General features: G+C 39.9%; 1 protein-coding gene across 3 annotated transcripts in view; it reads left to right on the forward strand.

Annotated features, from left to right (window-relative positions):
- The first annotated feature begins 405 nt into the window (after positions 1-405).
- Positions 406-26,734, forward strand: part of LOC136844450 (uncharacterized) — a 71,199-nt gene continuing 44,870 nt past the window's right edge. The window contains exons 1-6 of one of the 3 annotated variants that reach the window (XM_067113699.1): positions 406-478; positions 4,913-4,970; positions 5,620-5,754; positions 17,112-17,333; positions 20,410-20,626; positions 21,006-21,151. In XM_067113699.1, the coding sequence (XP_066969800.1) occupies positions 419-478; positions 4,913-4,970; positions 5,620-5,754; positions 17,112-17,333; positions 20,410-20,626; positions 21,006-21,151 (838 nt within the window). In that variant the 5' untranslated portion in view covers positions 406-418. Of the gene's footprint in view, positions 738-874; positions 946-4,912; positions 4,971-5,619; positions 5,755-17,111; positions 17,334-20,409; positions 20,627-21,005; positions 21,152-26,734 lie in introns of those variants that run through there. The other 2 variants (XM_067113698.1, XM_067113700.1) reach the window with 2 other exon arrangements.

The following is a 26,734-nucleotide window of genomic DNA, read 5'->3' on the forward strand; positions in this document are numbered from 1 at the left end:
GAGGTGGAATTAGTATGGAATTTTTTTTATTAAAATTTTAAATACTTATTATTAAAAAAAAACATTGCCCTTTATAAATGCTCGAATTACCTCGTAAATAAATTTGTAGTTCAGGCAATATAAAACTGAATACACACGATACTATCACGATGAGTACTGTCTGTTATTATGATAACTACAGGATGTTTCATATCTTTCGTTCACGCAAACACTCAATGCCAATTAGCAATTCGTTTCATATTTTACTTTCATTAACATGATAATAAAATGTTAAATTCTCCTTGAAAGTTTTTAAATGACAAATTTTCTCTATTTTTGTATGAAAACTCTAAGTTGTTAGTATAACTAATTAGCCATTAAAAATCCTCATAATATTAACTACCAGTCATTTGTATCAAACTTTAGACTCGCCAACCTTATGCCGTACATTGTCGTCTTCAGTGTGTCTACGTCCCAAGGAACTTCTTACATGAGACTGGTGAACGTTGTTTACTAATGAGATATACTTAGTGAACCGCTTTCATGTAGTAATAGAGATCTGAGCCGTTGCCATGGCAACTTTTAGTGACCTGTTGATAGGTCTAGTTCTGACAGTAGCGTTTATAGTGTTGCATGGTAGTCTGTTTGTTACTTGTGTAATAAATGAAAGTTTGTGCTCTAGGATACCACACTGTTATCATAACCAATCTGGTTTGTGTACACCAAGTGAAAAGGGACCTATTTCCTGTACCCATCAGGTAAGATCATTTCTACCATATCTCCTAACGTGTAACCAATAATCCAATTCTGTATGTGATGTTGTGATGTTCTTTCAGAATTTTGTCTTTTGCTATGGCAGCGCGTAGGATAATTTTCGTCAACTTTTTCCTGGTTTCTTGTACATCCGTTTGTGATTGCACGCTCTCTGTGGGCGATTAGAATATGAATTGACCAACGTAGTCTACAGTAAATATTTTTCCTTTTTAGTAGGATATCCTAAAGGCTCACTAATTTATTGGGTTTATACAGCAGTACTTTGACTTTCAAGTAAATCACTTACTAAATTATACTTATCAAGTAAGTTTTGAGAGTTTGATAAAGCTAGACGTCCCATTATGCAGTACTGTGGTGTTTCTGAAGCCCTATGTTCTTTAAGTAATTCAAAATTTACGGGTGTAGTAATCCTGTGGTGATATCCTATCCTAATCAGCACTAAAATATTTTGTGACAGCCTACCCTAGCACATTAGTCACAGAACTATTCCTACATATATAGATAAGATTTATGCAGCATAGCATAAATCAGGCAGCCTACTCCCCTGGAAAACATGCAAAAAAAAAAAAAAAGGCTATTTCACCTGTGACAACTTAACCTAACCCTACCAAGGGTGCTGTGTTCTACCTGACTACGGGGTTACTGTACTTACCTACCACCCTCCCAGACCCTGCCCCCCCCCCCCAAGCCCGACTTTTAGTGTTATAAAAATTATAGACAAATACAAAGATAAAATATAGCCCAACCATATACACAGGTTTGTCCCCACAGAAGATGGCCATCTCACCTTATTCCTTTGACTTGCTAGGCCAAGGCTCTGATTTGTCGTCATCATTTTTGGGGGAATCATTCACGTAACTTTGGAGGGCAGAACAAATTCAAACACACATGTAGGGGTATAATTTAGCTGCTTGCATCAAAAACTAGCGCATTAGTTGTCTGATTATATTTTGGCATGATGAATTATTTGCCATGGATGCCTAGCCTTTTTATCTAGTCTTTCATGTTATGCTATAAATGTTTCAATGTTTTGGGTGTGATTATTGTATTTTTATTTTCACATTCACAAATACCAATTGTAACCTTGATGATACAGTTCCCAACATTTCGCCCAGAATAGAAGAAATGCATTCTTGCCCCTCTTGCCCCTCATAGAGCATCTCCCCAAAATAACCAAATTTGACTTAAATATCACCATGGTTGTATTTACACCTTGCAATTCATTTCTCATCCATATCAACCTCAACACCTTGTCCATCTACTGGGCTTGGTTAGCAAACTAATCATTGGTTACCTCTCAGCAATACAAACTCCAAAACCACAAAAGTTTTAAGAGTAAAAAATAAAATATCAGTTATAGTTTTGTGATTGTAATTGTAACTAAGAAACTGATTCACCAAACAATTCCAAGCACAAATAACAGTAGTTTTTAGAAATGTTTCATTCAAGTCTGAAACAGATAAAACAGTGTCTTATGTCTGAGGGATAGGAAAAAATCTTGTACTGTATTATCTCGCAAAGTACTACGGTCATTTTCCTAATTAGGTTACTTAAGATGGTAAAACTAAATATTTGCTTGAAAAACAATGTTTTCTTTTGAAAAAAATTAATTGTAAATATGCAAGGATGTGGTTGCATCCCTGTAGTGGGGTAGTGCCGTCAGTGTATCCCACGCTGAGTGCTGTAGGCATTAATTAAGGGTCTTCGAAGTGCCCCTTCAGTCCCTAGTTGCAACCGCTTTCATTCTTTTTTCTATAACTAATTTTCTCTTTCTCCCATCTTGCTCTCCACCTTCTTCTAACAATTGTTTCATTGTGCAACTGTGAGGTTTCCCTCCTGTTACATCTTTAAAACCTTTTTACTCTCAATTTCCCTTTCATCACTTAATGACCTCACAGGTCCCAGTGTTTGGCCTAAATTTTATATGCAATCCATTCCGCCCACAAGGGTTGCAAACTTCTGAGTTAACTAAGACAAAGCTAGATGAACTTAAACATTGGCTCAGTGTATGGTCAATATATATCACATGAACAAAAGTGGCATTAAAGATCTAAAGGGGACAGATGGATAAGTCATGCGATCTGGTCAATTTTAGAAGTAAATCTGATGGATTTGTTTGAGTGAAGGGCAGACAAATGGTTGTGTGGCTGAATACAAAGATGTAAAATGACAGATCATTTAAATTTTTTGGCAAAATTGCATTTCCAAGAGAAATTCTATTTCAAAGAGAAAGAGTGTGGTGTAAGTACAAGAGGAATATATTTTAATTTTTCATAGTCATACAGGTGAACTGCTTTAACATATATAAATACCCATGGTAAATGCTCAGGTGTACAATAAACATCTTATAGCTATATGGTCTTTATTGTAGTTTTCTTTAAACTGTAGACGTTGACGTGTGGGGACCATTGATAGGCACTTAGTAAGTGCCTTAGTTGTACCTTAGCTGGAACCTTCTAAGACCACCAATTGTGGATGTGAATGGCCAGATGTTAAAAAGACAAGTGTTGCAGTCATGTGATACATTTATCAGTGTGAATGGCCACATGTTGTACATTTGAGGCTGCACACAAGGAGGTATTCCTGCCACCCAGCCTAGTGTAGCATGAAAGCCTATTTACATTTTTATGAGTGTTTACAATTCTTAATTTGAACTCCTATTAGTAATGTTTGGATCCTGTCCAATGCTGATTTTTGAACCTCACTTGTTAAATCGTATGTTTATTTTCCATTTGTGTAGTGTTATTTGTAGATGTGTCACACTGGCTACAAGACAGTTTTATCTTGTGGTAATAATTAAGCCTTTACTTGTCTGCAAGGCGTGGTGATTTTAGAGTCCTATTATACAATGAGGAAGGTGGCATAGTTGGATGAGAAACTTACCCTTTTGAGAGTCAGGTAACATCAAATAACATTTTTATTCCCAACCTCTGAGGTTCTGATGACATCATCCATCAAAATTTTTTTGGTGAATTTCAATGTATAATTTTGAATTTTTATTTTGGTTGTTTTCCATTTTTTTAATTTACTGAAATAAAGTAATGTACGTGTATTCAAGTTCAGAATGACACCAAAATCAGTTTTATACCAAGAAAAATAAATGCACAAGCAATAAAAGAAAAACACTGCTATGTCCATAACTGGCAGTGCACTTTGCTACTGATAAAAATTCAGGACCCCCCAAAATTATCCACTGCAACTGAAAGATATAAAAGATACTACCTGATGCACCACATGATAGTTATTAGGAAGGCTTCCAAAAACAAATACGCAAAGTTGGTTGATGAAGGGAGGAGAGAATTAGAACACACTACTAGAACTGGGACTGAGTGTATGTAGATGGAGGAAGGGGGATATTGAACCATTTTGAATTAATATTTATAGCTAAATTTATGAGCAATGCCTCTCAAGAAGTCCCATACAGTTTTAAGATGCTATGGAAGGAGAGATTGAGGATGAAGCTTGAGTCAGAGGGGTGTCAGGTTAAATGACAGGCTGCAGGCATGATTCAAAATGAAGTATCAGGTTGAAACAGGGAAGGAATTTGAAAGACTCCAGTGCTTCCAGCTGTCATAAGACAGTGCATACAACATGTCATTGATGATACATAGCTTAAACATGTCATTGATGATACATTGTTTTGGTCTCATGCAATACAGTATGTTCATCATGTTAGTAGGGTAACTGTCATAGGCAGTGGTTTTATATCTAACCATAAATTATTTTAAAGGAAAACTTCTGTCTTGATTTATTAAGAATAATTTAGCGAGATCAGTTCTTAAATAAGTTAACATATTGCTGGTGTAAGCCCTAATACATGATTGGTGGCATAGTTTCTAATCCTTTGCGGTAACTTGTGGGAATAATAACAGTTCTTTGAATATAGTAAAACATTTAAATCTTAAAAACTGACATTTTATGAATGAAACTTTTGATATTGGAATTTACTTTGTCTCCTTCCTGAAGCAAAGAAAAATAGGACACTCAGTGTGTTTGTTTATCATCACAAAGAAGGAATATACATAGCCTGCTTAAGCTACTAAAGGACACATTTGTTGATCATTTTGTATCTCTTGAAAACAATCTAAATAATTTCTTGTTTAAATTTAGTAACTTGTAACAGTTCCTTTGATATAATCTAACAAGGTTTTCTTTACAGCTGAAAAACAAAGCAAATGAAGGTGGCCAGTGTTGGATAGAGAGGAGTGACCCCTCAGGTAGGTAATTTTGTAGATTTCTTTCGCAAGTTGAGATTTCATAGCTTGATGGAATTTACATCATGTCATTAAATTTTACTGAGAACAGATAAAAGCTAGATTCAGTGAAGTCACAAGTAAAATATATTTTCAAACCAAGGTTTGGGAGATTGGCAGCTTTAGTTGATTAAATAATAGCCTTTTTTGAAAAAAAAATATAGTATGAAAGAAGTGACCAACTCAGAAGGAAGTGACAGAACTACCATTTGAACAATGATAGATTGTATGGGTCAAAACTTGAATTGGGGGATTATTTAAAGGCGGGATGGAAATGGTTAGTAAACAGATGTGGCTTAGAAGAAAAATTACCCAAACTGGCAGAAGAAATGTATGTAAACATGGAAGCTTCGTAAAATAATTCCAAGAATATATACCACTGATTTACATTGAGGTACTACAGTAATATTCTAACAGTATAATATAACAACCATTATACTGTTGTGTAAAATATTTACTGAACAATCAGGGACATGGAGATTTCTGTATAGTCAGGAAGTTGACAAGCCATTAGGTAATTTTGTATTGGGAAGCTTTTTTTTATGATACAATAAGTACTGAAATTGTATTCATAACACGGTCGCTCATACAAAATGTGTTTGTGTATTTTCAGATTGCTATATTGCGACCCCATCTGATATATCTGGACCAGATGAATTACCTTTTGTTTTGCAGATGTATTACCACAGAACATGGATGGAATCAAGGGCAGTTGTGAACTTGACATTTCCAACACCAACATGGCATAGTGAGTAGCTTTAGAAAATGAAGAACATCCATTCACAGAAATGAAGTATGTTTCATGGATGTAGTAGTCAGTCACTTTGTCTTGACTACATGTCCACATTAGGCACAAGCTTATTAGACTATAAATACTTTTTAGATCCAGTGACAGAGACATACAGCCCTTAGCTATTAATCTTGTGTTGTTTTGTTATGTAGGCTGCTGAAAAATTCCTGTATATATTGAGAGCATTCCTGTTAGGAAGATCATTATGCATTTCCATTTATTGTTTCTTCTCAATATGGTGTTATTTCTTTCTTTTAAGAAATCCTGTACTGTATGCATGTGAATCATCATACTTTCATTTCTTTCCATAAGTTTGTTTATAGTCATTACAGTACCAACCATCTCTTGTGTAAGTGCCTGATTAGGCATAAATCATCCTCCAGTAGGGAACTGCATCTCACTTGTTAATGTTCTTTCTTATTGCAAGCAGATGTAGGTTTTCCCTTCAACATGGTAGACATGAAGGAAGTTCTTTCCACTGTATTTTATCTGGTACAATTTTTGCCTGAGCTCCAGTCTGTTAGATTAGGCTAACTAAGGCACAGTCACCGATACAGTATTTATACTCTCCAGTTCAACAGATTCTATACAGCAAGTATAGACTAAGACGGGAAATAATTGCATTATACAAAAACACTTAAAGTAAGAAATCATGATCATAAGCTGTTCATCAAGATATGCATAGCTCTTGAAAGGCCATTTTTTCATGAAACTTACTCCATTTTCATGTATTGTAAGTTCAGAAATACAGGTGCACTTTTGGACACTCCAACACAAGTGCCAAACTTAACAAGCTTTGATGTCATGACTTGTCATAAAACAGACTTAATTTGTGGTAGCTGTGAGGTCTTACAAATATATGTAACTCTCAATTAGGATACCACAACTGTTTAGTGAGTTTGTTTCTATTGGATAATTATCATGAATTAACCAAAATTGACCTAACATTTATTATTTTAAAGTAGACCTAATATGTTTGAACAAATGATTGTTATAGAATTACAGGTGTGAGTGATTGTTGAATGTTTTAAGAAGGGAAGTCCTGAATATCATGTTTTGGTCTTGGCTGTTCTCTACGTAATTTTTTTTAACAACAACTATTTCAGGTGCATTTTCTTTGTACTAGCAGAGCACATGATTATCAGCACCAACAGGCACTTTTTGCATAAACCATTTTTTAACATAAATTTGTTTCTGCAGTTTCAACATCTACAACAGGAATATGTTTGCATTTTATAAAAATATTACTGTAAACAGATTTTGCATATCTGAGTCTTATAAGGCCAAAAATGACATGGGTCTTCAGGTGAGGCTCACCATGTTTAGAGTTCCTTGATCAGTATATGTTGCTTGTGCCTTTGAATATCTTAAATGCTTCCATTTGGAGAGTTCTTGGCAGTTGCAGTAGGAGAGTCACTGATCCACTCTTGCATCTGTTTCATGAGTAGCAGACTTTATACTATTCATCGCTGGGATTACCTCAAATAAACTAATGTGTACATGCTAGACTTTTCAGAGAACGCTCCCTTCAGACTTTTAAGCCTCCTTGCAGGGCTTGTTTCTAATATTTAAGCAGCCAGGAAACTCAGTATACAAGCCTGTAGATCAAGCTGCTTTGAGAAACCTATCCCAGGAACTGAAGTCAGTTTAATAGACCTTTTGGTTACTATACCACCACTATGGAAGCAGTTATCAAAGTCCCTCACAAAGATACCGGGATTTTACTGTTTACCCCCAAAAAAAAAAAAAAAAAAAAAAAAAAAAACAGCTCAGGGTGTTGTGTCTATCGAACAGCATAATGATTTCACAGCATGAGGAATATATAAATGTTGAAACAGCCTCTGAGTTTTTTGTTACAACACCTGCCTGTAATTTACTGTTCATTTTTAAAGAATGGATGCAAATGCCTTGACCATTTTTTTTGTATGATATATAAGTGTGTACTGTAATTTTAAAAGAATTATTATTGATCAAATAACATGGATAATTAGAATTATCTTTGATAAAGTGATGAAAAATTTACTGTAATTGTCATGGGGGTGAGAATGACATTTCTTTAAAAATGTACAACTTTTTTTACAATATATACTGGAAGAGCAAGAGGGGTACAGGTGAGAGACAAACAACTTGCAGTGCTTGTGCATGAGTAAGGCATTAGTAAGAGGGGCATTCCATGGATGCAACTTTGGTATTAGGGGTGAGATTTATCCTTATTTAAGAAGTTATCAGTAGTAGACTGCTACAGGTTGAAGGTGCAAGGCCTTTAGGCCTTGAGGCCTCTAGGCCTTAAGGCCTCTAACAATAATTTCTTTTGATGTAGGTTTGCAACAGGCATGAAGAAGTTCAGTAATGATTTACACAGACTATTTGGTCATCCACTGTCCCTTGTCATTAGAGGAACACAGTCCTTTGGGGCAGACCTGTTGAACCTGCTAGTCAGGATAGTGTCAGGTTCACGCCCTGGCGTGGAAATATTGAATTTTTAAAGTTCCCCTGGCATACTTCATCCCTGCACTGTTTCCACACATAGTATTAGAGTTGATGGCTTCCCTTCAAAAATCAATAATGGTCGTAATGACATCTGTAGCTTCCACAAGGCACAGCATCTCAATACAGTGAATGAGACTGCTTTTTTATCCAGCAAAAAACTAACAAAATGTACTTTGGGTATTTCAAGGAATGTAGGTGTTTTGTGGACACACCTGTCAGAATGGATAGAAAGATGAACAGTTACGGTAGGTGCTGTGAAAATAATATATACAAATGGTGAATGGACATGATTTACCTTTAGTTAAGACAGACTAGCATAGTAAATGAGTTTATCATATGTACTGCTGAAGTCCAGCCTATTTTTAGATGACAGATCAGGAAATTATGGCTGTTTCAACCTCTGAATTTTAGCTGACAGTTTTGACATGATGTCATCATCATGTATGAAGAGTCTGAAAGTTTGCATGAATGTATAGTAAAGTAATGGACTTAACTATGAAAAAGTTAATTTCATTTTTCAGAAATATATATATATATATATATATATATATATATATATATATATATATATATATATATATATATATATATATATATATATTTTCTGAGTCCAGTCCGTGTCAGCGGTGAAATTCCATTACAGCACGAATTTCTAGGTATAACATTGCTAGATATACCAGAGAAAAAGAGCTTTCAGGAAAGCTGGGGTTACTACCCCCAGTCGAGCGCCTTCTAGGAAGACGTCGGTATAAAGAAGGGTGAGTGAAATACCACTACCACGGAAACCTACTCGAAAGATCTCTCCCTATCAAAATCCCCGGAACAGAGCGGTGAGCCGTTACAGCCCCTACACTCAACACCCGCCAGGACGGCGACACCAGCGCCACCTACCTCATTCCATTTTCTAGCACGTGACTGCACCGTTTCTTTTGTGTGCTCGTCTCTCTTTTATTTGGATTTTCTCGCATCTACGATGGCATCGAGCAGCTTTACCATCTCTAAGTTAAGTACCATCTTCTTGTGGGGTTTTGTTCTATTTTTTGGCTGTTACGGTCTCGTATTTTCATAAATATTGAGATCTTATTATGACGCCACGGCGTCCCCCGCCAGCCATGTCGACCGCGAGGCGACTCCTTCAGTTCTTTTCAGTTGGAGTTGTCTCCTCGTCGTTATAGATAGATTTTGACCCCTTGGTTCCCTTCCTGGTGGTTCCTTGCGGTGGCTCCCCCTTTTTGTTTATTTAATTACATTTCATTGGCCTATCGGCCTTTGTTAGGTGATGCCCGTCCAGGTACCCCCAGGTTGGGTTCCTGTGTATTTTTGGTCTCAAGTAGGCTAATTATTTTATGCTTGGAGATGGTGCTCTCTTTTTATTTTATTTTATTTATTTTATTTAATTTATTTTTGTGGTTTACCTCTAAAAGGTGGCGGCAGCCTCAGATCTACCGCTTCCCGAGGTAGGCTACGCTCCCTATTGAGCACATTTTGGTTCTATTCTTTATGTGTGATGGTTATTTTGTGGAGTAGGCTTGTTTGCCTCCATCCCCTTGCCCTGGGTGTGGAGATCAGGTTGAAGGAGTTTTGGTTGCTGTTTCCTCCGGGTCGTTTTTGGTGGGCAGAGTGAGCCCTTAGTTCTCTTCCTCCATTTGGGGGGAATCGAGTTCTTTGGATGTGTTTCCTCTAGGCTAGTCGCCTCCTTGCCCGCCCTTCTCGATCCCGGTTGGTTCTCGGCACAAAATTTCTCTCCCTGTTGCTTCCCCCTCCCTTCTGCACTCCTCCCTTTTTCCTAGCCTATACTAGGTTAGGTCCATATTAGGCTTCGCCTAGGTAGGAGTCGGGCTTCGGGTTGCGTAGCTTCCAGTAGTAGACTACCCTCCCAAGTTTCATTTTTCTTGGAGGTATGGATGCAGTTGAGCGGGTGATATGTTTCTCCCTGTCTCCTGTTCCCTTCCTGGTAGCCTACTCCTCCCCCTCCCCCCCTCCCCTCTCCAGCCTTGCTCTACTCGCGCGGGTGACGCTAGATGGCGTTTTCTCCGAGTTCAGGGACTCCTCCTGTTGGTAGAGGGATTCGCTCCCTCCCATATCGTCCCTAGCATCGCTGTGTTGGGGTTGGTGGTTCGTTTACTCGAACGTGTTCGAGTCACTATCCATACCTCTCGTCTCCCCGTCGGGTTACGTAGATACGGTAAAATATAATTGCTCCGGCTTATGTTATGAACATACGAGCATTTTGCCCGTCTTGTTTCTCCGGCGGGGAAGTAAGGGCGGAAGGATTTTCATTATATAAGGGGAGCGGATCCCTCCGGTCTCCGGAGTATTTACCGTCACTTGTTATTGTTATTATTTTTGTCTGATATTTAGATAAGTCTGTTTATCTACAGGAGTACTCTCCTTTATATTATATATACGTGAGTCCGGTCCTACACCCGGGGGCTCCGCCGTTATTTTTACTGGCAGCCCTTATGGTTAGTTCCTGGTTTCTCTTTCCTTCATTCCCCGGAGTACTCCGGGGTCTGAAAGCTTTTACCTTCCACTCTGTGTAATTTAGAGCTTATTGGCCCAGTTTATGATAAGGGAGTTCTTCTCCGCCGGAGTATTCCGGTTGTAGTTGAGTTTCCCGGCCTTGCCGGCTTTAGATTGCTTAGGGTGGGAGGTTCATGTACTTTTCTACTTACAGACTGTTCGCTGTGAGGAGCCGGGGTGTACCGCCTCCCTCCAACAACCCTACGGTCACGTAGTATGCCGGACCCACGCTGGTTGTGCGGTCCGACTTGATGACCTGGTTGTTTGGCACCCCGATGGTTGTGAGGTTTGCTTCGCTCTCTGCACAACCGTCCGGGATGAGTCGGTAAGTGACAGTCTTTTTCTTCCGCTTTATGCTCCTCATATTGTATATTGTTTATGAGGTTCCCGGACTGGTTTTTCATTCTTAGCTAATTGTTGGTTTTCTTACAGGCGGACGAAGCTTCCAAGAAGTCTGCCTTGGAATCCCTCCGGGCCTGGGTGGCTGGGTTTGGCAGGAATGTTCCGTCGGGGAAGCCCTACGTCCTCGACGCTAGGTTGAGGGACTTGCTCTACCCCGGCGCACGGGTGGCGGCCGCAGTGCCTGAAGATCTTGCCACCCCTATCATCCAGCAAATCCAGGATGAGACCCAGCCACCCCAAGTGGATATCCTCTACGCTGAGGTCTCGGAGGATGTAGCCGCCTTGGATCTTAACCTGGAACCGATGAACACAGAGCAGGACCAGGTGGTAAGTGGTGAGGTAAGTGAGGTTGTTGGGCGGGCCCCTCTGTTTGACTCCCCTGCTTCATCCGTCTCTTCTTTTTGGTTTCGTGAAGTCTTCCTCCTTGGGTGATAGAGCTCCGTCTGCTATCCCCAAGTTGAAGTTGAAGACTTCATGGAAGGCGAAGGGCTACAAGTCCTCGACTTCCAAGAAGGCATCGCCCTTCCCCGTCAAAGGCTAAGGTTTCAGGACCTGTAGCCTCCGGGAGCAAGTCTGGTTCCTCCGGCAAAGGCGCGAGTAAGAGGGCTGCAAAACCAAGCCCTCCTCGCCAACCTGCTTTGACGCAGAGGCCTTTGCAAATCAACTTTATAAGAGGTTTACAGAGGACCTAGATACGAGATTTAATAAAATCTCTGAGAAGTTGGCCAGTCATGATAACATACTGGCGGAATGGCTCACCCACCCCAGCCGAACCACAGTATGTTATCCCCGACACTGCGGACCTCCCGCCGTTCGATGTCGGTAACCCTTGGCGCCAGACTCCGGGCCATCCAACATGATGGCAAGCTGACAGTTGAAGGTCTTGGCAGGAGACGGTTGGAGGGTGGAGTTCTTCCCCCGATCTCCTGCCCCCTTACCCAGGCTTCGTGAGGCTTACAGAGGAAGCTTGGATTTGGTCAGATAAGGTTCCTAGGAGACTGTCATCGTCCCTAGGGACCAAGCTCAGTCGGCTCTTCTGCGCACTCTGACGGAGTGGCAGGCAGATATCTGAAAGTTGACTCCTTTCAAGGGCAACTTTACAATGTTCGCCCTGGGAGACAACCTACCCACCCCTTGCTTGACAAAGTCGCTCTGGCTACGGCCCGAGCGTGCCGATGGTAATCCGTTACCACAGTTAAGAGAAACAGACCCTACTTCCTGGTATTCCCAGGAAGTAATGAGTTCTGGGTGGACGCCCGTCCACTTTCACTGTCGGAAGCTGGACCCCTTCTGCGCTTCCACGCAATTCAGTGAGCAGCTCCCCAAGCTGCCGGAATCTTTATTGAAGACGGAGTTTGATGCCCGGATTAAGTTAGCCCGGTCCTTGAACTCCGTCTGCCTTACAGAAGCTACTGCCGTCTCCTGCTCGGACGAGCCATTCTTTCAAGTTTTGGCTAAGTCCTTGCTAGCTGGCTTCCAGTCTGACTTGTTCGAGTTTATCATGGCCAGACTGGAATGCAGGAAGTTCATCTTCGCCGATGCTACTATCCGCCACGAGCCTAACAAGCTCGTTAAAAGCTCGATCTGGGGACCTAACCTCTTCCCTGAAGAGGAGGTCACAAACGTTATGGCCGAGGCTACACGGGCCAATCAGAGTCTGCGCTCTCGCTGGGGCATTTCTGCCTATAAGCGCAAGACCCCAGAATCGGCCGGCCCCCAAACGAGAGGAGGCAAACGCTTCAGGAGGCATAAGAGGCCCCACCATCAGGCGGTAGTCCAAGCCGTCCCGGTCTCGGCAGTAGCACAGCCTTCTACCTCCAAGGCTCACCCCCAACAGTATGTGCTAGTCCAACCAGCTGCACCCTCTTATGTGGCTTCACCAGCGTACAACCCCACATATGAGGGCCGTGGATACTTTCACGGCCTTAATAGGGTTGCAAGGGGAGGAAGAGGCAAAGTCCCTCATAGAGGGAAGCCCAACACCACCCCAAGGGGAAGACCTGGACGTGGTAGGGGGAATAAACCCGCTCCCTCCCACTGAGAAAACACAGGTAGGCGGTCGCCTGTATTGGTTCAGGGACCAATGGACCTTCAGCCCTTGGGCACACAGCATTGTGTCCAAAGGACTAGGATGGAGCTGGATCAAGAACCCTCCTCCTCTAACCAGATTTTACCAGCCACCCACATCAATCCTACAGGATTACGTGACAGAATTGCTCAACAAACGAGCAATAAAGAAAGTAAGGCACCTAAAGTTTCAAGGCAGGTTATTCACTGTTCCCAAAAAGACTCCGATCAGCAAAGAGTGATCCTGGATCTGTCGCGTCTAAATCTCTACATAAAATGCGACAAATTTCGCGATGCTTACGGTAGCTCAAGGCACGGACTCTACTTCCGCGTGGAGCCGTCACCACCTCTATCGATCTTTCAGACGCTTATTATCACGTCCCGGTTGCGCGGAACTTCTCTCAGTTCCTCGGTTTCAGACTCGGGAATCAAGCCTACTCCTTCAGGGTCATGCCCTTCGGGTATTCACCAAGCTGGCGGACACGGTAGTGCAACAACTCCGGTCTCGAGGGATATCCCTAGCAGCGTACCTAGACGATTGGATAATTTGGGCACCAACAGTTCCGGAGTGTCAGAAGGCTACGTCCATAGTCATCAATTTCCTGGAGTCACTAGGTTTTCAACTGAACAGAGAGAAGTCCCGCCTGACTCCGGAGTCCCGGTTTCAGTGGCTGGGTCTCCAGTGGGATCTGTCCTCTCACACGTTATCTCTCCCGCCTCCCAAGAGGAAAGAGATAGCATCTCTCACCAGGAGATTCCTCAAAAATCCATCGGCATCCCGCCGATCCCAAGAAAGAGTCCTTGGGTCTCTTCAGTTTGCCTCAGTGACAGACCTGCTCTTAAAAGCGAAATTAAAAGACATAAACAGAGTGTGGCGGAGTCGAGCCAATGTCAAGCTCAGAGACAAGGTCTCCTCTATTCCTCGAATCTTAAAGACAAGACTGCGGCCTTGGACCTCAGTCAGAGGCCTGTCCAAAACAGTTCCGCTTCAATTTCCCCTCCGGCACTAGTTGTTCACACAGACGCTTCCCTAAGCGGCTGGGGGATATTCACCAAAACAGAAAGTACAAGGAACGTGGTCCACAATGTTTCAGCAGTTCCATATAAATACCCTGGAAGCTATGGCGGTCTTTCTAACTCTGAAGAAAATCCGCCCCCCAACCGATTCATATCAGGCTGGTGTTGGACAGCGCAGTGGTAGTTCATTGCATCAGCAGGGGCGGCTCCAAATCAGGTCGAGTAAACCAAGTAATGGTTGCTATCTTCTCCCTGGCGAACAAGCACGGCTGGCACCTGTCAGCCACCCACCTAGCGGGTGCGGGAACGTGGTGGCGGATTCCTGTCCAGGGCTACTCCGTTGGAGACGGAGTGGTCCCTGGACGTGGAATCTTTCAAATGGATTTGCCGCCAGGTTCCGGGCCTCCAAGTGGATCTGTTCGCAACGGAGAGCAACTTCAAGCTCCCCTGTTATGTGGCCCCAACCTGGACCCTCAGGCGCACGCCACAGACGCAATGTCAGTAGATTGGAACAATTGGGAGAAGATTTATCTGTTCCCTCCAATAAATTTACTGCTGAAAGTATTACACAAACTCAGGACATTCAAAGGTCAACCAGCCCTAGTAGCCCCCTATTGGCCGAAGAGCAATTGGTTCCCTCTTCTTCAGGAACTGGGATTACGGAGCCTTCGGATTCCCAAGCCCATTCTGACCCAGACAGTACAAACCAAGACTGTGTCAGCTTCCTCAAAAATTCAGAATGCCCTAGTTTTATGGACTTTATAAAATTCGCAGCCCAAAAAGGAGCGAACATTGACCCTGTCAACACTCTGTTTTTAGAATCAGATAAAAGAGATTCTACTCTTAGACAGTATGACTCAGCAGTCAAAAAATTAGCCTCCTTCCTGAAAGCATCTGAAGCCAAAATCATGACGGCTAATTTAGGAGTTTCCTTCTTTAGATCACTGTTTGAGAAAGGCCTTGCTCCGGCCACTATTACCACAGTCAAGTCAGCATTGAAGAAAGTATTTCTTTACGGCTTTAAAATCGACCTTACAGATTCCTATTTTTCATCTATCCCCAGAGCATGCGCTCGTCTGAGACCAGTATCACGCCCACAGTCTGTTACGTGGTTTCTCAATGACGTCCTTAAGTTAGCATCAGAGTTGGATAACTTTCATTGCTCTTATCAGGATCTGTTAAGGAAGACTTTATTTTTGATTAGCTTGGCTTCAGGTGCTAGAATCTCAGAGCTGTCGGCTCTCACTAGAGGTGATAATTTTGTGAACTTCCTCCCGTCTGGAGAGGTCCTCCTTTCCCCTGACCCTAGATTTTTAGCTAAGAACGAAGACCCACAGGACAGGTGGTCTCCTTGGAAGGTGGTGCCCCTTCCTCAAGACCAGTCTTTATGTCCAGTTTGTACACTTAAATCTTACCTTTTAAGAACTCCACAGAGTAAGTCGGGTCCTCTTTTTATCAGGGAGAAAGGTGGTACTCTTTCACTGAATGCTATAAGACAACAAATTCTATATTTCATTAAACAGGCCAACCCAGATTCAGTTCCTAAGGTTCATGATATTCGAGCAGTTGCTACTTCCATTAATTACTTTCATAATATGGACTTCTCAGAGTTATCTAAATTTACGGGTTGGAAATCACCTCTAGTGTTTAAACGCCACTATTTAAAATCGCTCGAAGCCCTGAAATTTTCTACCATAGCTGTGGGAAGTGTCATCTCCCCACCTTAACTAATCATATCCTTATCCTTTCCTTTCCCCCCCGCCCGCCTGCCTCATTTACTTCTCTGCTTATTCTCCTGGTTGATTATACCTCACTGCCTGGCTCCTCATATTGATGTATCTTGTATCTGTTGATGGAAAAGTGTAATCTGACATGCCATGATTGTTTTTTCTTATGGGGTACTGGACGGTTTTTATTTGGCTCCACGTACCCCAGATATATGTATATGTTCTGTATATGTTAATTTTCATTGATCTTGTCTCTTACGTGTTTAGCCTAAGTTTACGTGTATAGTATTAAGGTTGTATTTGCAATTATTTTATGCACATTTCATGTTTCACCTTGCTTTAAGTAATTTTAAGATTTTTGGGGCTTCTTCCCCGTCGTGCCGGGGACCTCCCCACGTTTCATAGTATTAAGTTTTTTGATGTGCCTTAGATTTAGTATACCTTAGTTTTAGTATTCTTGCTACATGAAAGAGATTACTTGATTAAAATTATTTTTGTAAAATTTTTGCCTTTTTCTTCAGATTACCCCTTTTTTCCTTGTAGTTGCAGCCTTGGCATGATTCTCTATCACTATTTCACCGGCTGACACGGGACTGGACTCAGAAAAGGGATTTTGACAAAGGAAAAATCTATTTCTGAGGAAGGTCCCGTGTCACCCGGTGACCCTCCCTGGATCACCTAGTACTCCCCCCCCACTTGCACATGCCAAGTCTGGGGTTAATGCTAGCATGGAATGAGGTAGGTGGCGCTGGTGTCGCCGTCCTGGCGGGTGTTGAGTGTAGGGGCTGTAACGGCTCACCGCTCTGTTCGGGATTTTGATAGGGAGAGATCTTTCAGTAGGTTTCCGTGGTAGTGGTATTTCACTCACCCTTCTTTATACCGACGTCTTCCTAGAAGGCGCTCGACTGGGGGTAGTAACCCCAGCTTTCCTGAAAGCTCTTTTTCTCTGGTATATCTAGCAATGTTATACCTAGAAATTCGTGCTGTAATGGAATTTCACCGGGTGACACGGGACCTTCCTCAGAAATAGATTTTTCCTTTGTCAAAATCCCTTTATTTATTAAATTAACTACATTAATCATTTTTCAGGTGCAAAATTCCAGTACCAAGCTCATGAAAACAGGACCAGAGTTCTCTGTCGGGAGATTACTTTAACAAATGTCAGTCTTCCTCTGATGGATGATCTGATGTGGGACTGCCCTTTCTTTGATGGTCCATACTATCTAAACCGTAGTTTTGATTTGTCTGTCATAACAAGTGAAGGAATTGGTGGAAAGTATGCATTCAGAGTTCCTGAGAAAAAACGGTTTGGTAAGTTAATTTGATTCATTTTAAATTTTATATACTTTATGCTCTTAAATTTTATATACCTTATGCAAAGAAAATAGTCTACTTTGTCTTATGCATTAAAGGTACCAGAAATTTTAGTCATCAGTACAGTTTAACATGAAAGTTTCACTGACCTAGGCAAGATACAATGTTAACTTTGATTTTTCTCTTCGAAAATTACACGGTCATTTAAATTGTTTTCATCAGGAATATCGTACAAAATTTTGGTGGATATTGCAACTGTATGTTAAACTTATCATCAGACAGTGCTCTAAAATACAATGAATTATTCATGTATTTTTTTTCTTTATAGTCCAGTTAATTGAAATGGAAAACAAATATTATGGCTAATGTGACTTGAATCTCAGGAGGTAGTAATTGTGTGGCACTAAATATCAATCACATTCCAGCAGGAAAGCAATTATATTTAGATCTCAGTTTAGAAAATAATAATCTTAACTCTCAGCAAATCTTGCTTAAAAGGAAATGTACATACAGTATGTGAGTTATAACCTTCAGACAAACAGTGTTTCATGCAGGTGGAGTAATAAGTGGATGAAAGGTGTTGGTTCTATGTCAGGCAAATGTCCAAGACACTCATTGCTGCTGTAGGGTAATTATGAAAGAGACTTATGAGTCATTTGTAGACTCTCATAATAAAAGCGTGGTGGGAAGAAACCAAAGGAAATGGATGAAAAGCAAAAGCAATGTAGTTATGGCTGAAAGGATACTGCAAAGAATCTTTAGTACTTTACCATATACAGTGTGCCACACAAAGCACTCTGTCTTCAGAGGTTACTGAATAGGAGTTGATGGGGAAGCTAAGGGAAGCTTCCAAGAAAATAAGTTTACTTGAACACTTCCAAGGTGCTGCTGCTACCCTTATTGGAGAGCTGGATGCACTACAAAGTAGTGAGCCTGTCAAAATTGACAATTAAACTTCTGGCAATGAGCATCCTGTTGTATAATAGGATGTGGCTAGAACTGTGTTCTTGGTCCAGCAGGAACTGGATATCTACAGTTTCTGACCAGTTCCAGTCTGAAATCTTGGCAGGCTTATACTGGACTAGTGCTGCCATCACTTTTCATTTCTAGCTGCAGCAGTTCTGCCACCATGCATAGAGCTTGCCACTGTTATGGAAGATCAAGCAGTCTTCAGCGATGGACATCAACTCAGAAAATCATATTGTCAAAGGAGGAATGTTTTTGTCCTAGATTAAGCAGCAATGTGAGCCTCATGAGCTGGATTTGATGTTTCATTTTCAGCACTTATCTCTCATCCTCCAATATCAATGCAGAGTAATCGATAGACAATTCACTGAAGGCAAGAAGGACCAAATTCTACCTGCAGAATGGTCAGTACACCTGAATATCAATGAAGCACTTTGGCAGCTATGAAACCTCAATGGTAGAAGTGTTTGATACATGATTTAAAACTACCAGTATACTGCTCACCTCTTCCAGATTCAGCAGCTTGGAAAGTGGATGCTTCCATGCATCCTTGGAACAGCCCTGTATGGGGGTAGTGCTGTCAGTGCATTACTTGAGGTTCTTTGCAGCTTCTCTTCAGCCCCTAGCTGCAACCTGTTATTCCTTTTATTATACCTTTGTTCGTATTCTCTTTCTTCCATCTTACTTTCCACTCTCTCCTAACAATTATGTTTCATAGTACAACTGCAAGGTTTTTTCACCTTTAAGACTTTTTACTCCCAATTTCCCTTTCAGTGCTGAATGGCCTCATAGTTCCCAGTGCTTGGCCTTTTGCCTAAATTTTTTATTGCATTGTGTTCCATCCTTGGACCAGTGTGAAGGAAAGTCTTGGATAAAGTGTAGATTACTGGGATTCTCAAGATGATGCTAATAACTCCTGGGGGGCTGTCCATGCAGAAGTCACTTGTATGCCAACCACACTTCACAGGTTTCATTAAGGCTTAGGCTTGGATACACTGGACTTCAAATGTGAAGTCCAGGTAATGTACTAGGAACATTCTTCACAGGGACGCTGCTTTTCTGTAAATGAAAGTATAACCAGAAACTACTCTTTTATTATTATTATTATTATTATTTTTATATTTATTATTATTATTACTGTATTCAGTAGTTCTAACAGAAGGTTTCCCTTGCAGTATGGAGGCCCTTTTTATTGCACTAAGGTCAGTTAGGCTATCCATCACTTGCCATGTGTCATGTGAAAAGTAAAAAATTTTATTAAATCTTTCCTTTATTGTATCTGGCTCCAAAGTCTCTTATTTTATACCCGAGCTTAATCCCTGTTCCTTTTTTTTATTTTGCATTAGTGAACTATGTTTGTATGGGTTGTATCTTTTGGATACCTTATGACCTTATGTTCTCTGATACAACTGCTTATGCATAAATTTTGACATGTCACATAATACACAATTTACCTTTCACTAAGACTTTTTTTCTTATTAATATGGTAAACAGTACTAAGTTGAGGCAGTGAAATAAAGTAGTTGTTTATGTATTTCTGGTATGATTTAGGAATGATAAATTCAGTGTTGAAGGCAATTGCTTTTTAATCATTTTAAGGGTGTTAATTTTTTATATCTAAGTCGCTCTCCTATTACTGGCCATTCATACTATATTATGCTCTTCTATCATAAGGTACATACAACAAACCAATCAGTGTCAGGGTCATTGATGAGATGAATTTTAGTCTTTGGAATATTTTTAACCAAGCAACAAGGGTATTTCCCACATCTTGTATAAAAAAATATCATTATCATCATTAATGTGCATAAATTTGATATTGTTCCCACAAGTATACAAACCTTTGGTCTTTACATGGGATTTACTTTCAGCGCAAGCTGGAGCTGGCCGTTTAACTAAAAACAAGGTGATATTGGTAGTTAGCTACTGATGGAAGTATGTTACGAAAAATACAAATTACTTGAAAATTTGTCATTTTATGCAGTTTCTGTATTTTTGGTACTCCAGTCATCTGTAGTAGTATCTGTTTTAAGTAATTGCTTGGTTCATGTAACTGCTATATTTTTTGTGTTTTCAGTAATAGTCTAATCTCTTATTTGGCTTTCAGATCCTGTTAATACCAAGTTGAAAGACTGGCAGGTGTTTTTCTTTCTTCATATTGATCATATCCATCATTCTGTAAACTTACCAGTGACAGTTCAGCTTGTTCCATTCCGTGATACAAGTATTTTATACAACATATCTTTGATGAAGTGCCTCCAGGATGATTATATTTGTGACCAACGTTCGACACTTACATCCATTTTATTAGAAAATCCTGAAATGTAAGCCACTGTGTTGCCCTTAGTTTGCCATGTAAATTTTATGTCATATTGCTTCCTACTGCATTCTGTTCTCGTTATGGCATTTAAGTATTATAAATATCAGTAAAGTATTTATGTTATCTTGTTATGGACGATTGATGAGTAAGTATCCATTTTAAATATATATTTTCAAGCTAACATAATGGAAATTTTGATATCTTAGCAAGCTCCAATGTTTCTTATTTACAGTATTACTTTTAGATTTATGATGAACTGCTGTTAATTTTCAAATCTTAGATGACTCTAATAGAAAACTTTGTGCTTTGGTTTTCATGTGGGTAGTACATTGTTTCTGATATGTTTTTATAACTCATCAAAATTTTTACCATGTCCCCGACAGGAATGCAACCAGTTTAGGTGATACCAAGCAGATAACACCCTTGTTACAGTCTTGGAGTACTCCCGCAACATACATAGTGAGTGTACAGATAGTTTCACCCGACTGCCCAGAAGATGGTTGCTTTATATCTTTATCTCCAGTTTTTGGTAGGTGTTTTAATTTTGTTCAATTGTCTTGAATTTCTAAACTATATTATAAATCCAAGTAATAATTTAAAGTAAAATGTTCACATGAAAAAAACAAACTTCAGTAATTACATTAGCACTAGTGCCAGTGCCTATGACTGATTGATTATGAAATTTAGGTCTTGAAGACCAAGCGCTGGAACCCATCGGGATTATTCAGCACAGCGATGAAGATGAAATATATAAATTAATGATGTGATTGATAATGAAAAGGTGAATGATAACATTGTACTAGCAAAATTCAGTGTTAAAATATGAATGTAAAAAATGAAGGATGATATTAGATAAATACCATAAAAAATAAATATATATATAAATTTTACATTTAAAATATATACTTAATATAGAAAACAAATATGACAAATCTTTAATAAATATACTAAATTATATCTCATTAAAAAGATGAGATTCTCTCAGATAACCCATATGGTTATCTACCTCAATATCAATATTTAAAATTTCTAAGACAGGCTTCCCCACTAATAAGTACTTTGCCCTAAGGCGATTAAATCTAGGACAGTGCACCAGCATCTGTTCAACGGATAGCTGACCACCACAGTGAGCACAAACTGGGACACTGGAACCCTCTGAAATATAACTGTGGGTGAAGCGGGTATGACCAATCCTAAGCCGTGTTAGGATGATCTCGAATCTTCTGTTATGATTAAAACCTGAACTCCAAAAATCAATACTTTTTCTAATATTTCTGTACTTCCTATTTGTGGATAAAATGGAGGAAGTCCACCTCTGCTGCCATTTCTTACGAATGTATCCTCTAATAACTGGATGCATATTCAAATGTGGCACCTTACTAGTTAGGAAATCACATCTTGCAGCACCCTTTGCGTTACTATCAGCCAGTTCGTTCCCTTCTATACCAGTGTGCCCAGGAATCCAACAAAACTTAACTGATTTGTGGCGAATAGAAAGATAAAAAAGCCATTCCTGAGCCTTTTGAATTAAGGGATGGGTAGGATTAAACTTCTTTAGGGGTTCTAAAACACTCCTTGAGTCACTGTATATTACCGTGGATTTAAATTTCGTATCAGATGCAAGATTTAAAGCATCAACTATGGCTGTTGCTTCATAGGTGAATATGGATGAGGAGTCGGGTAACTTTTTTATATGTGATTCCCCCTCACACCACTGCACATCCCACTCCATCTTCTGATTTTGATCCGTCAGTATAGATTTTATGTCATTTATATGCCTCTCATCATGCTCCAAAAACTTTTTCTTCCAGACTACCTTTCTTCTCTATCTCTTTACTGCAGACATCTATTGCTGGAATAAACCATGGAGGGATAGCAGGATGTTTAACTTATAGGATCTTCTGCATTTTTATACTTTCATCCTCCAGTTCACCCAGCTGTCTGATCTGAAATGGTATTGAAGATGTAGATCCAAAAAGCCTCAAGTCACACTGTTTTAAGACTCAAAAGATGGATTCTCCTTTGAGTTTTTCAGCCACATGGTGTATCTCAGACCTAGCTCATGCCTCAAGTCCAGTGGTAGCTGATGGGAGTCTACGTAAATCCTTTCAATGGGTGAAGTTCTAAAAGTGCCGGTGCAGATCCTTAGCCCCATATTATGCACAACGTCCAATTCCTTAAGTTAGTCTTTGAAGCAGATGAGTATACTTGGCAGCCATAGTCTAACTTAGATAACATACTGCATTATAAAGCCTTAACAACGATTTCTTGTCAGCTCCCCAATTAAAATTGACACTACTTTTTTGATTCAGAGAATTGAAATCCTTGCTCATTGGCCCACATGCATACTTTATCGATGGCTCTTTGCATGAACCTGCTAGTAGATACTGCATCATATCCTGTACAGTACAGAGCCAAATCATCTACAATTAAAGAGCTTTTACCGGTGATGATATCTTCTCTAATACTTCATTAATGGCAACAGCAAAGAGGGTGACACTAAGGATACTACCCTGAGGAACCCCTCTTTTTGTAAGAAAGTTCGTGATACATGATTCCCAACTCTTACCTTTATATATCTTTCTGATAAAAACGAATTTATAAATCTGATAATTTTTCCTTTAATGTCCAACTTATACAACTTTTTTTATAATACCAAAACGCCATGTGGTGTCATATTCCTTTTCGAAATCAAAGAAAACGCCTGTTGTTTGGCTCTGTTTAGCAAAACCTTGTTGTATTTGGTTTGAGAGCCTGAGCAAGGGATCTAAAGTAGATCTTGTTTTCTTAAAGCCAAACTGGAATGGAGAAGGCAATTTATTTGTTTCTAAGTGCCATACAAGTCTGGTGTTAATCATCTTTTCCATCAGCTTACAAACACAACTGGTAAGAGCTTTTGGTCTGTAGCTGCTAGGTAAAGAAGGATCCTTGTTTGGTTTCTTCATAGGGAGGATTAATGATAATTTCCAGCTCTTAAGAATAATACCAGTTTCCCAGATTTTATTTGTTGTATCTAAAAGAAATTACTTGACTTTTCTGGGAGATGTTTCACCATTTCATATAGTATTTTATCTTCACCAGGGGCTGATGGATTGGTATTCTGCCAGGCATCTTTGAGTTCCTGCAGTGTAGATTTTGCATTATATGGTTCAAAATTATTTTCACTTAAATCAAGAGAAATCTGGGTATTTCTAATGTTTTGGAATTCTCGAGAATAATTCTCACTACTCAATATTCTCTAGAAATGTTCTCCTAATTTTTCTGCTACCCTCTCTGGTTAGGTGATTAGGTCACCATTTATCTTAAGGATAGGAAGAAGTTCAGGGACAAACTTGCCATTTAGTTTTTTAATTTTCTTTCAGATAATTTTGAATGGTGTTTTTGAGCTAATGCTGTTTATGAAGAACATCCATGACCTTCTTTTTGCTTTTTTAAAATATTTATTTTGTTTGACCACAGCACGTTGGTAAATAACTTTGGTTTGTGCTATTACACTCCTGTTATACTTTTTATAGTATTTTCTAGTGATCTTTCTCATACTACTGCAGGTTTTGTTCCACCCAGGAACGCTGGTCTAGACGGCTTTCCTTTCGTTGTTGGAATAGAGGCAATTGCACTGTTGATGCTAGTGTCACTAAAATAATTATATGCCTCTGAGATGGACGGAAATGGTTTTACATTCTTCTCCATGAGAGCTCCAGTCTGCTTCATCTACCTTCTATTTGGGAGGTGACTCAGATGGTTGATTCTTAACTGATTTTATATGAATCGGAAAGTGGTCACTCCCATTTTGATATTCATTTACTGACCATTCATAATCAATGTAAATACTAGATGAGCAAATGCTCAGATTGATAGCTGAGTAGGTATTGGAGTAGACATTGTGGTAAGTCATGGCTCCACTATTAAGTAAAGTGATATTATGACCATCCATAACACTCTCCAACATCCTACCCTTTGCATCTGCTGTGTTCCCACCCCAAATGGGGTTGTGAGCATTAGAATCTCCAAGGAGGAAGAAAGGAGTAGGAAGCTCATAGATCAGTAAATGAATATCATTGTAAGGGAAATCCAAATCAAGAGGAAGATAGATGGAGCAGACTGTAATCTGCTTGTCTAAAATGAAAGTTGCTGCTACAGCTTGGAGGTGAGTGTTAATTGATAGCAAGGAGTGTTGCAAAGATTTATGCACAATAATTGCTGCACCTCCCTTAGCTCTATCTCCAATTGGTGGTGGAAAATTATATATTCTGTAATTTAACCCAGGATTATATTGTGTGCTTCCAAGCTTAGTTTCCTAGAGACATACAATACCTGGGCTATGAGCATTGAGCAATACCTTCAGTTCCATTGTAGTATTGATGTGAAAAGTATTTTTTGTGCTTGGTGGAAGGCCCTTTGGATGGAGCCTTCTCATTTATTCTCTTTTGTTTATGAGCATTGTCAAGAGATGATCTGGAAAGGACTGGTCTTGACAGGTTTGGTTTATTATCTGCTGATTTACTGGTGTCATTTTGTTTCCCTTTCTTCTCGGTTTGTGTAAATTCAGGCTGGGGTTCTTGCGTCAAGCTTAGTACTTCGTATCTATAACTAAGTGATGCATGTTTAATTGGATTTGAGGGAGGAGAGGATGAGGGGGGGGAACATCTCTTTTTGTGCTTTTGCTCCTCAGTCTCCATTAAATCAGGCAGAGACTCTGCCTGAGGCAATTCCAAGGTGGTTGGGTTAAGTGCCAACTTATCCTCCTTGGAGGCTTGTGCTCTAGCCTCAACAGGCCGAGCACCTGACCCAGATGGCTGGGCCACTACCACAGGGGTTGATGCACCTGCTGCATTAGAGGGTGCTGCCATTGCACCCCTAATGGTAGATAGGGGTTGTGGCTTAAGAACATGAGCATAGCTCCTACGTTGTTGTCCTAATTGTCTTTTTGCAAAACCAATACTTATATGCTCTGCATTGGCTTTATTTAGTGCAGACAGTTCAAATTTGTAAATTTCACAATTTTTGTTATTGGATTTATATTCCAGTTGACAATTAACACATTTTGCTTTTCTGTTACATTCATCGTCATGATAGACACCAGATCTTATATAAATTTTAGCATTTTTGCAGTTTTTTGGTGAGTGGCCAAACAAAACTATGATAGCACTGCATTGGTCTTTGCTGGAAAGGGCATACTCATACCCTTTCATTTTCAAATATGAAATGAGAAGGTACTTCAGAGTCTTCAAATGTTAAAATGATCATGTTAGCAATAGCTACCTTTTTCACTCTCCAAATTGAACTGGGGCTCATTTCTAGAATTTCTTCTGTCATGTTGTATAGGTCTTTATCAAATAGCATTCCTCTCCCATAGCTAAATCCTAAGTGGGGTTTGATCTTCGTAATCATTTCATCATTTTTAATGTCCAGCAAGGTCAGCATATATGCTTGGGTTGTGGATTTGGCATGAATAAGAACAGTGTTCTTCTCAAAATGAGAAATATCTCTGCTCTTTATTCCTCCCACCTTTTTCTGGAGAAACCTACAAAATTTGTAGTAGTTATAATTTTCCTCCTTGGCTGAAGCTACCAGCCACATAGGAGGTTTAAGAGTCCTTGCTTCTGCATTCTGCTTTTTCTCTGGTTTATCCTGAGTCCATTTAGATGGCACAAATAACCATGTCTTTGGGGACTTTGTCTGTTAAGGCTCCTCTTACTGTAGCTTGACGTATGTGTATGGCACTTATCATACTGCTAGCCTTTAGAGCTTCATCATGGCTGCTAAAGGTAAACCAAGCTTTCCATTTAGATTCAATATCAGTAAAGTTCATCCTGGTTTCTACAACAAATCCAAATGATTTCAAAGCTGTCGAGATCATTTCATAATCACAGCTGACTGGTACGTCTTCGATATGGAGCATTCTCAAATTTTTCACACAACCTGGCTGTGCTGAGGATTTAATTTTCAATGAAGATTTCTTAGAGAAGTCTGCATCCTTGCTTGAAGTTGTCATCAATGAAGCATGGCTATAGGGCCCAGGGAAGGGGAAGTCAGGAGGGGGATCAGGAGATTTGTCATTACCTGTAGTCAATTTATTTTTGGAGATGTTATCAACATTTGGGGAACTTTC

The sequence above is a fragment of the Macrobrachium rosenbergii genome, chromosome 12, assembly GCF_040412425.1.
Source record: "Macrobrachium rosenbergii isolate ZJJX-2024 chromosome 12, ASM4041242v1, whole genome shotgun sequence".
In the NCBI taxonomy this organism is placed as follows: domain Eukaryota; kingdom Metazoa; phylum Arthropoda; class Malacostraca; order Decapoda; family Palaemonidae; genus Macrobrachium; species Macrobrachium rosenbergii.